General features: G+C 34.4%; 1 protein-coding gene across 2 annotated transcripts in view; it reads right to left on the bottom strand.

Moving 5' to 3' along the window:
- Positions 1-10,419, bottom strand: part of LOC5570567 (ATP-binding cassette sub-family A member 3) — a 45,295-nt gene extending 34,876 nt beyond the window's left edge. The window contains exons 1-2 of one of the 2 annotated variants that reach the window (XM_021854064.1): positions 10,267-10,419; positions 9,643-9,879 (exon numbers count right to left, since the gene is read on the bottom strand). In XM_021854064.1, the coding sequence (XP_021709756.1) occupies positions 9,643-9,854 (212 nt within the window). In that variant the 5' untranslated portion in view covers positions 9,855-9,879; positions 10,267-10,419. The remainder of the gene's footprint in view (positions 1-9,642; positions 9,880-10,266) is intronic. The other variant, XM_021854065.1, reaches the window with a different exon arrangement.
- Positions 10,420-12,458: the final 2,039 nt, after the last annotated feature.

The following is a 12,458-nucleotide window of genomic DNA, read 5'->3' as shown; positions in this document are numbered from 1 at the left end:
TTAAAAAATCTGTAGCCTAAGATATATACGTGGGTTATGATTAAGCGTCGGTCCCCCAAGAAATTTCGGAATATCTCTGGATCCAGATGACTAATGATCAATATCGACACGGATCTTCAAACTAGAAGAGTTTTTTGAGAACTTGTGAAAAAATGGTGCAAAAATACTGAGAAACAAAAAAGTTAGCGCGATTTGATTTTTTTTCCTGCGGTAAAAAATGAAGCTGCCGGTAGAGGGGTTAATTATACAAAACGATTGATTTCTTTCTGCAAATCCTGCCATATAATTTCCATAGCAGGATCGCGTGTGCATTGAAATTGCCTTCTCCTCACGTTTTTAAGACGGATCAAGAGTTTAAGATCATCGTCTATAATCACGGATTCAAAGTTTACTTCACATTTTGGAATTGCAATGCTCCTGGCTTCAACAATAAGATTTGTTAAAGTTTCAAGAGCATTGTCAATATCAAGTTTTGTTTGTAATGAAATGTTAACATCAAGATTGGAGTCAATATACGTTTCATATTCCTGTCGGCTCGAAAATAATTGAAAGTGGAGCTGATAGGATTGAGAATCGTTGCATGGGATATTTGAAATGTAACAGGGACATGATCAGAATCAAAATCAGCATGAGTAACTAATTGGCTACAAAGATGACTAGAGTCGGTTAAGACCAAATCAATCGTAGATCGATTTCTAGAAGAGGAAAAACATGTAGGGCTATCAGGGTATTGAATTGAGAAATATCCTGAAGAGCACTCATCAAATAAAATTCTGAAGTTTGAATTACTTTGAGAACTATTCCATGACCGATGTTTGGCATTAAAGTCACCAATGACAAAAATATTTGACTTATTGCGAGTCAATTTTCGCAAGTCAGTTTGGAGCAAATTAACTTGCTGTCCAGAGCATTGAAAAGGCAAATAGGCAGCTATGAAAGTATATTTACCCATGGGCGTAAATAGCCATCAGATTTGAGGGGGGCCACGGCCCCTTATCATGAGAAATAATAGTTTTACATTAGATTTAGGATTTAGATAACTTGACAAAGCTTGTTTCGATAATATTTGTGAACCGATTATAGTGGAGCACTTTCATACAAAGGTCGGTATATTAAAACTTGAATATGGTTCAACATCGATTGATCAACTTTGTTACCAAAAGTCATTTTAATGGAAAAATAGTATATAGTATAACGTTGCGACGTTTTATATTGCCAAGATGACGTATTCAACCCAATCATATATATCTAGAATGAAATACAAAGATTTAAAATTCTACTTTTCATCAGGATCAATCAGAAAACAAATTTACCTTTCCAATCCGATTTGAAAAGTTTAGCAGAGTTATAAAACAAGATACAGTTTCAAATGTTTAAGGTTGAAAATCAATGTGAAATTCTAACCTCTCGAAACCGAAAAGGCAAAACAAAACCCAAACCTTCAAAGAAAAAAACGCTTGTTAGTTTGAAAATATGGATTACTTGCTCAGTATTTCTGCAGCGAGGGATTCATTTATCTTAACCTCTCGAAACCAAATTTTTAACATAGGATTGAATAATATCTTTTTTGTTCGAGTTGAAGACTTTACATTCTAAAGCTGCTTTGCTATCGTCATATTGAAGGATTAAAAATTTCTTTTCAAATAAATCTGTCGTCATCAAATTCAAGGTAGGGAAAAGGTTCGGCCTTTGTGGTATAATCAAAATTTTCATAAAAATAATAGCAGTTGAATAGAAATAAAAACAACACAGTGAACCTCATTTGCTATAGTTTTGCTAAACAAACTTTTGTTAAAATATTTACCAATTTTTAGTTATGATAGTTTTAAAATTGATTGTCTTCGCTGACCGAAACACAAAATATCGACACTTTTACGACACAAATACTTTATACCAGGAATAAACTTATGTTTACAGAAAAATACACACTAAATTTTCATCAAAAAATTGCCCAAAACAAGGTTATTTGTAATATATAAAAAAAAAAACAATTTTTCGCAAAACTAAGTGGAAATGTGAAAAATGTTGGTCACTTTTTTCGCACAATCAGGCAAATTTCGCTAAACTTGATGATAAAATGTGGGTTCCTGCTTATTTGTAAATTTTTCCGCCCCACTATGGGCCAAAAATTACACTTTGGAGCATTCTTATGATAGGCCTAGAAACGCCTTTGGCATAAAGCAGTTTCTTACAAGAGCAGGTAGCATTTTATAGAGAGCATATAATTCTCATTATGCCAAAAGTCCATTATGTCAAACGTCCATAGGCCAGGATAAGTGGATGAACTTGTCATTCATTTTTCTGTCAATTCTCATACAAAATCTACCTTTTCTCTGACATAAATTCACTCCAGGTGAACCACTTCTCCTGGCCTATATGCGAAACGTCTTTATGTGAAATGTCCCACCACCCCGAAAAATTCATGAGCTCATTCTTAAAAACAAAAACAATCAGTTTTTATACAGGCGATTGACATAGATGTAAGTAAAGGTCGCCTAACAAACGGATGTTTCATTGGACTTGGTAAAATAAAGAATCTGAGCTAAGAAAAATTCAAGAATATTTTGTGATTTTACATGCAAAAAAATCTAATAAGAGTGTGACTTACAGAAAATCGTTTGCAGTTTCTAGATTTGTTCAAACTTTAACTTCTAGGTTTGTTCTAAAGAAACAAATAGTAACATGGTCTTATTACCTTATCAATATAAGAACTTCAGAAAATTGGTGTCTATTTAACATTAAAAAAATCGTTGCGACATCCACGACTTTACTCGGTTCGATGTTGTTTTTGTACGAATCCGTCGGTATCTTACTATACATAAGGAAATTTCAATGTTAACAGTTTTGTTGTCACATTTGAATGCAACTGCTTCGCTGTCGTTCACTTTCCAGCAGTTCATATCTGTTCCAGACGTCTCAGAGACATTTATCGAATGGCTCATAAATTTGAATATAAAGTATTTAAAATTTCGAGAAAAAAAAAAAATATAAAATAAAATTTGCTTGCTGCATCATTGTTTACTTTTGAAAAACATTTTTTTGTAAAACTTTACCATTACTCATATAGGGGAAAAGCACTAATTTTCGACCCACAAGAATTCTGTGCCAATTTTTGGATTTTCATACAAAGTAGGCCAAAATCGTATGGATGGGTCGAAAATTAGTGATGGGTCGAAAATTGGTGCTCTTCACAAACTTTTTACAGTAACAACGATTCGTTCTAGATAATGAATCATAGCTGCGATATGCTTGTTTTAAAATTTGAAGAAACTATGGTTTTCTAATTAACATAGGAGTATTGTTAATGAATCAAATCAGTCCTGCTAAATCTTAAACGTGTTTCAATGAATTTCAATATCGGGAAAGGCCAAAAAGTAAACAATATGGCAACATGTGACGTTTTAAAACTATATTTTTCTATTGCCTGTCATTAAACGCGTTTAGTATCACAAGGGCATGTTTGATACTGAACACTAATTTCAACTATATTGTCATTTCTTTTCCATTTTTTTTCGGGGGGGCCAAGTCCATGATTCAGGGGGGCCAGGCCCCCCCTGGCCCCTCCCTATTTACGCCAATGTATTTACCAAGCTGTGTTTCAACTGAAACACCAAAAGTTTCAAAAACTTTAGTTTCAAATGACGAAAACAGTTGATGTTTTAAACGCCTATGAATGATGATTGCAACTCCCCCACATGCCCCATCAAGTCGATCATTACGATAAGGGGTCATGCACAAATTATGTCACGCTTCAAGGGGGGGGGTCAAGCCAAGCGTGACAAGCCTAACAAAATTTTCGAAGCACTCATACCAAAAACGTGATGAAGGGGGGGGGGAGGGGGTCGAAAAAGTCGAAATTGAGCGTGACATAATTTGTGTACCATCCCTAAACAAAAAAGTTAGGATATTTTCTCAGTTTGGATTCAGGTTTTAAATATGTTTCAGTAATAACTGCTATATGCACATTATTAGCAGTAAGAAAATTAAGCAGCTCGTCCTCTTTACCATTCAGAGAACGAGCAGTCCAATTTAAAATATTTAAATTATTATTTGGATCCATTATAAAAACGTAATCCAATAACAGTTTGATTAGTAAATTTTACACCTACTTGGACTGCTTCAGTCATAGTGGTAGCTTTGCATCAATCATTAGATTCAATTGTTCAGTTAGAAAATTTAAATCAGTTCGGTTGACGAAGAGGCGGAGTAGATGTTACCTGTGGCGGCAGGGTTTTTTTTTCATTCGATTTGAAACAAGTAGAATGGGTACTCATAGTACGAATAGGGGAGGAGTTCAAATTACCTTCTACGATATCGGCAAAGGATTTTCCGTGGGTAAATACATTCGAAATTAAAAGATTCGAACGGCTACCCGACGGATTAAAATTAGTTTGTGAATGAGCATGATTATGATCTTCCTGAAGGGTATGATTCTTAATCAAGCGATCGTTAACTGAAAAATGAGCTTTGTTCGATACTCTACCAGGCAAATTCCGGAAACGACCGTTATCGTAACGGACATTGCCGTTCATCTGCCTGGCATGAGTCTCAACGACTCTCTTGCGCGAAGGGCAAGCCCAAAAAATTGACTTTTGATTGCCCTTGCAATTGGCGCATAAGAACTTATCGGTATCTTCCTTCACTGGACAGACGTCCTTGGCGTGATAACAACCTCCGCAAATCATGCATTTATCATCAATGCGACAATTTTTTGTACCATGTCCCCACTTTTGGCACCGACGGCACTGAGTGGGGTTCTGGTAATTTCCTCCAGGTTTCTGGAAATGTTCCCATGTCACACGGACATCGAACAGTTTTAAATCCCACTTTTTTGGAAGAAAGTTGTGAATTCAGAGATTCACCCTTCCTTTTGTTTGTTGTTGATACCATGTTCAATTAATAAACGAAAGAAGATGTGACCTTCGAGAAGTTTTTTTTCCCAAGACGGTGTCCAAGAAGGATTACCACCGCTAGCTTTCGCCAACGGGTCCAACGAAAAATCGAAAGCACGGGTCCAAACAAGGATCGTAAAGGGATCAATAGTAGAAAAAATAGTACTGAAAAGTGTGAGAGTGCATGTATCAGGTATTGAAATTAGTTGTGAGAGAAATTCCGATACCTGATGGACGTCATATTTTAATCTTTCCTTAGAAAACTTTTAGAATCGGTGGTTGCGATCATTCATAAACAATTCAGTTTTCCGATCAAATCCAATATTGCGACCAAATTTAATATGGCCGCCATATGATTTTATTTTTGCAGATGAAGCTCCTATGTTTTTTTTCTTTCCAAATGGGTTTATGAGTTATGTTAGTTTGAGTGAGCCAAGAATTGTCAAAAATCGAGGGGTCTTAAAACCGGTTTCAATTATAGCTACCGAGGGGTCCATCAATTTGACCTACCAAATGCAACATTTTGAAAGACCATTCGGTTTTGTTCTTATGCTTCTTTATTTTTCAAATATGTTCGATTTATGTTGAATTCAATGGTGAAACGTGAATATCAATCGATATATTTTCAGAAATATTAGTTTATACCAATTTGAACTTAAACACTTTTGTAAATTTCTATTATATTTTATGAAGTACTATTATTTTATAAAGAATATCTAATCTACGTTCTCCATTACCATTATACAATCAAGTTCCTACTACAATGATGTCAAACAGTAGTTTGGTTTGCGATTTTCATGTGTTTACACACCCATTATCAAAGTTACCCCCAAACCGAAAATAGACTTTCAACTAGATGAAAAATTATTTATCCATTCAAAATTAATCGTTATTCAATCTTTCAACTGCAATCGATAACTGAGATACCAGTACATGTTTAAAAAATATGAAATAAGGATCTTCCATATTGAATGCATAAATATTCAGATATTCTTCTAAAAAACTATCAAAGTTAACCCCTTCTTACGATACCAAAATATCCAAAATGGTTTGTTCAGGAATATTCTCGCTCTGTCGTTTCTACTTGTGTATTTGTCCTTGAAGATTCTGTCTATAATCTTGATGTCAGTGGCGCGGGAAGTGGGTAGGACAGGTAGGACATGTACTACGCACAAAAACACCTGGGTAGGACACTCAAAGGATTGTCCTACCCACGATTTGGCAAAAAAAATTAAGATCAGCAGAAAGTTTGTAAAATAAATTAAACTATGCTTCAGAGAAATTTCAGAGACTATAAAGGGTCCAACAGGCTCTTCATGAATTCTATCTCAGATTCCCCTAAGAAAAGCTTCAGGAATTATCATAGTGTTTTTATTTAGATTTTCCAGGGTCTTTTAAAGGGAGCTCTTTTAAAATTGTTCTAGAGATTTATCTACTAATTTTCCTAGAAATTCTATTTTACAAAGGATGCTTAGAAGAATTTCTTCAGAATATGATCCAGGTTTCCTTGCGACTACCTCCAGTAATTTCCTATCATTTAGTTTTCACCAGATATTTTTTTCACTATCTCTTCAATTGAGTTCTCTAGTTGTATTTCTAGGAGATCTTTCTAAGATTTCCACAGGTTTCTACAGAATTGAGGAAATCCTCAAAGGTTTATTTTCGAATTTTTTGTTTATTTTTTTTCAAGAAAGCCTGCAAGAATTTCTTCTGTTCGTGTGGATTTCTTCAAGAATACATCCACAATTTATCCCAGAAATCCAAAATTCGTTCTTAAAAAAAAAAAAAAAACAATTATTTACCTAGAAATTTTTCCTGCAGTTTTTCCAAACATTTAAAAAAAAGTTTTCCCAAAAATTCTCATGCAACTTTTGAAAGTTTATTTAAGTTTTCACACCAGCTAATACTATACCAATTTTTCCAATAATTCCTCCGATCATTCCTACACAAGCTTCTATAGAGATTGTTTCCAATGTTTTTCGAGGAATTCCTTTAGAAAATCCTGCAAAGTGCTATCCCGAGATTCGGTTGATTTTGTTTTTAAGTTTATCTTAGCAAAATATCTAGGAAATCCTCTGCAACTTACTCAAGAGTTCAGGCGTTATTTCAGAGATCATTAATGATTAATAGTGATTTTAATACTTCCACTAGTTTTATATGAGATAACTTCAGAATTTTCTTTAGAAGTTCACGGATTCAGTTTTAGTTCACGGATTTATTCTTCCAAAATAATTCATTGGCATTTTCTTGGAGAAAATATAAGTATGACAGGAGAAATTTCTGAAGAAACCTTAGAAGAAATCTCTGAGGGAATTGCTGAAGGTATCTTTAGAGAAATCTAGTTGAAATCTTAATCATTGGATAAAATCTTAGAGGAATTGAGACTTTCTTGAAAAAATCACAAAGAATTTCAGGAGGAATTCTGATGAGTCTCTGGAGAAATTCTGTTTCTGTGGTTTTCTTTGGGTAAATCTAGGTTGAATTCTTGAGGCATCCAAAACAAAATTCCCTAGTCAAAGTCTTTAGGAAATTTTCGGAGTAACATCTTAACATTTTATCTTAATAAATTGCAGATGAAATTCCAGGGGAAAATCGCGTAATTCCAAAAAGATCTTGGATCTTGAAATGCCTGCTCTGATGCTTTGAAGAATCAAACTCTTCAAGAAGTAACTGCCTGAACTCCTGGCTTCTAATAGGTTTCGTTTTCTTGGTTCCTGTTACGACTCTTCACAGCCTCTTTCTGAATCTTTTAAAGTTTTTTTTTCAGGTCTCTAGTTTACTATTTTAAGCCACTTGCGTAGTCTGGCGTGAAAATGAGGGGGTTAGAAGCAAAGGGGTGTCAGTGAAAAAAAAACTCAGTTTTGAGAAAATCTACTTTGAACTTTAACTGACATTTTTCATTCCATACAAATTGAATGAGAGCCAAAAAATAAAAACAAGCCAGTTTTCTAACAATTATGTTGTTTCGTCTATTGAGTGGATAAGTCACTTGAAAACATATTTAGAACGCTTGGAAACAGAAGAATTTCCTCAACTCAAAACCGACCAAAATGTCACTTACACCCCTTTGCGTTTGAGCCCTTTGAATACGGTAACTTGAAATTTCTAGTCTAGTATTCCACAGGGTTAAAATTTTTCTTAGCTTCAATGTGTACAATATATTTTCCTACGTTTGTCCTACCCATGGTTTCGAACGTGGACGCGCCTCTGCTTGATGTAGTACCTAGTACAGTACTGCAGTCCAAATCTATGATACGATAACTTTTGTTTTATATGTATAAACATGATCCTTGTATAACAATCAGTTTTTTTGAACTATACTATCACTGACAAAGATTACACAAATGTATAGCGGAATTTGGAGCAAGTGTGCCACCTTAAGGTGAAGATAAATCGAAGCCAAAGTTCAAATTTTCAAGAGCACGGATCTAGAGAACCAAACATCCGTTTGAGCTGAAAACCTAATCGATTGGTCACCACCAGCTAGTGACCAATCGATTAAGTTTTCAGCTTAAACGGATGTTTGGTTCTCCAGATCCGTGCTCTTGAAAATTTGAACTTTGGCTTCGATTTATCTTCACCTTAAGCAAATTGTTCTCTAACTTTGTCTAAAACTTACAAAACCTAGCAATTTAACCTTATTGTGTTAGTTTCGCATCTTTTCTTAAGCACTGTGCCATTTTAAGAGAAAATAACTTCAAAAAGTTTAAGTTTTAGAGCTTCTCAAATATCATCTAAAATAACCAATTTTTCAACACTATGGGGCAAGTGTGCCACCTATATGAGGCAAGACGGCCACCGAATGAACATCGCATGTAATTCTACTTCTAATGAAATTTTCTTTATTTCCTATAAATACTACTTACAAAGCAGAGGATAATAGATAATTTAAGAAATATTTTTAAGTTTACCGTCATAAGGGGCTGCTTTATAACAAGGTTCATAACATGTGGAACTCTCTACTAGTCAATACAAATTACAAAAATGGTTATTTTTGTCTTTATTCAATACGATATATGTATTACCCTTATATTACGACGGATATGTAAAATATTACACTAGATCACCACTAAATAATGGTAAGATCGTTATGCAGATAAGTAAAACGGTACTTAACACGCCAAAAAACATGTTATTATTGAATGTATTGAGAAAAAATCACTTTGGGGGCAAAAATATCAGCTATTCCCCTGCTATACTTCAGAAACCACTACTAGAGCCTCATTTTGGTTTATTATTATGATTTTGTTGATGATGTTCAAATTTTCATAAATTTCACTCCAACAATCTTCGTTTACCATATAGGTGGCACACTTACCTCAACTGGATTTCGTATGTAAAACTATATACTTTTTTCATTCAAATGCCACAATAACTTACGCATTTGAATAGTTTCACGATGTACAGTACGTTAGAAAAATCTGTTAATAATTTACCTTTCATCATGCTATTTAAAAACAACGAAATTTTATAAGAATCTATTAAAATTTGGTTGTTTTTACAAAAGTCGATTTGAATACGTGAAAAATAGAGCAATTTTAATCCTATTTTGATCATTGTATTGTGAACTATGTGGGAACATATTGTTAAGCTCAAAGATAAAATATATTTTGTAGTTTTTATAAAAAGCTGGGGTGGCACACTTGCCCCAAAGTCCGCTACACCAGAATCACTCCATCTCCTCGTTTCAATAGTTCTAAATCTGTTATCATGAAGTCAGGTCATGCATCGCCGTCAGTCGCATACTTACAGTATATGTTCTATGCTATCGGTTGGCAGAGCATTCCACACGGTTGGTTCTCGGTACACCACCGGATCGACCAGACCACGGATTAGGATTAGTACCGCGCACGACAATGCCGGTATGAGTATTTCGAAAATAGTTTGAACATAGTGTCGCTTCTGAATAGTCCAGTTCTTCCAAAATAGAAGCAGGAGCTTATTCCAATTGGAAGTCCCCATCGGTGCAAACGACCGCGCTGAAGTGCTGAAGGTATACAAATAAAACGGTGTAATCAGTACAATTCAACTTGAACTCGATTAGGTGCAAAACGTATGATGAATTGCGCTTTTATCAGGGTCTTCAAGTATTGAGCTGATGTTGTGATTACCTACGCACGGATTATCTGTAATTCGAACGATTTGCACATCATCCCACTTTTTCAATTTAGAAGCACATTTTTTAATTTTATGTTGATTTAATTAATACCTTAACTTCAAAAAACGAAGCTTTAGCGTAGTAATATACCAAATAAGTATGTAAAGCTCAATGCACAAAAACTTACGTTCGAATGTAATAAGTAGATAAAAAATGCGTCTCTGATTTGAATTTAATTATCACATTTTTGTATACTAAGAAAACTTGATAACTTACCAATTATAAAATGAGTGATTGGTACAAGTTTCTTTATATTATAATTAAAAGCACTCAATACCACCTCACAATATTTCTCGCTCTAATTTATTTGCTTTGCTTGCTGGGCTAGGCATGTTGCTGCCTCTGAAGTACAACGAGTACTACGGTCCCATTGGATTATCCATTATCGTTTTAAGGTTCTCAAGTAATTACCGAACTCGCATATCAATCACCTACTACACTGCATATCAATCGACACGCGTATCAATCGGCTAACACACTGAAAATATTTTTTTTTTCTATTGTGAAATTGTTTGTTTCTATAACCATTGTTTAACACTAATTGCTATTTTCCTATAATCATTGTTTAACACTACTCATTTTTTATGGATACTCGTTTATTTAGTATTGATGAGAACGAACCTTAAAACACAACGTGCAAATTTGTGTTTTTCTTTTTTCTTCATTTTCTTTTATTAACATTTGGCTACCAGCATTACATTTCATTTGCCGTAGCAGTTCAGAATTTTTACAGATGAGTTGGTTTCACCTGCATATAAGAGAAAAAAGTTAACGTGCAAAGTTGTCGTGTTTTTTTACAAACAAGTCTGCAATATTATGAACAGCTCGTGCATATTATAAACAAATTAACTTTTTGAATAATTGCCTGGAAAAACAAAATTATCTACGAAACAAGTCTACGGAATTATTTCATTGCAAAAAATAACGAATGATTTCGTTGAGAAAACGGTATGTTGTGTGTTAAGTAAAACTCTTTTTTTTCAGTGCTGGTAGTTTTCTCGCACTTTGGTCGATAATTGAGTAGTATAACTTGGAACTAGATTTACGATGGGAAGATACATTCAGATAGTGCGAAAACTCTTTACTATGAATAAAAGGTTTCGTAGTTTAATCCTGGAAACTGTGTTCTTATGTATGAATGATAAACCTGTATTTCACGAATATTTCATAAAGTTGTTGAATGACGAGATTGTGTAAATATCAATTATGATCAATCAATCGTATGATAATAATCTGTACAAAATATAGTTTCACAAAAAGGATATTATAAAAAAAAACGAAAAATAATTTTCATCAATGTGTAAGCCACAATGATAAGCCCCGAATGCTATCATCGTCACCATATGTTGGAGAGTCTCACGAAGAATGGAATCTTCATATGTTGAGGATGGTCAGTTATGGAATCATTGATTGCCCAGATCAGCTGAGTGTCATGATAGGACAAACAGGACGTAAAATTTTGGGTGGTTATAATAAATTTATTTCATTTGCACCCTTCTCCCTATTCCCTAGTTTAAGACCACTCGATACGATGGTTTGTCGGGTAGATGGATTATGAGCTGACAAAGATTTAAGAGGATATAACTAAGGCGGCGTCCATTTATTACGCAACGCTAAAATTTAAAATTTTCGAACACCTCCCCCCCCCCTCCGTAACGCTTTTTGTATGAAAAATTTCAAATTTTTGTATGAGCCGTAACGCTTGAGTCTACTCCCCCCCTCCCCCTAGAGCGTTACGTAATTTATAGATGCCGCCTAATATGCTTCTTATATATGGTCGGTGTTCAGACAGGCTGGATCAAGTTTTTTTTAATGTTTTCTGGAAAACTTCTCCCAGGCATTAGGAATACCAAAATATTTGCTACAATTTGTTAAAAATGTAACTTACCTATTTGATGATGCATCTGTATAAAAATAGCATCGAAAAATTATAATTTTTGGACAACTTAACGAATTTTTAGAACGCCAAAATATCATCTAGTCCGGTCTGTCTGAACACCGACCATATGTTCATAGAGGATTAAGTTCAACATGAATTGACTAACATCTTGAACATTAATTCAAAATGTATTTGTGTTGTAACCAAACAATAGTGGAGTGTCTAAGGTCAAAAAATCATGACAAAATAAGGAATATTCTCGCCAAGGAACTAGTGTAACGATAGATGAGAATACTTTCAAGATGGGGGATGAGTTCGTTTACCTTGGATATTTGATAGCGGATTGCAGTTAATTCAATCAGGTTTTATACTTTAATGCTTATGAGAACGATTGTCCTCTATACACGTGAAGCACGCTGGAAGAGGAGGGGCATACAATTGGAGTGTTCGAACGACGAACATGGAACAGGACAAATTTAACCATCCGGGTGTCACCTTCATACCAAACATTGCAATTCTTTTGCAATAC

The sequence above is a fragment of the Aedes aegypti genome, chromosome 3, assembly GCF_002204515.2.
Source record: "Aedes aegypti strain LVP_AGWG chromosome 3, AaegL5.0 Primary Assembly, whole genome shotgun sequence".
Taxonomy (NCBI): domain Eukaryota; kingdom Metazoa; phylum Arthropoda; class Insecta; order Diptera; family Culicidae; genus Aedes; species Aedes aegypti.
The sequence above is the reverse complement of the archived record's forward strand: the minus strand, read 5'-3'. Positions and strand labels throughout refer to the sequence as shown.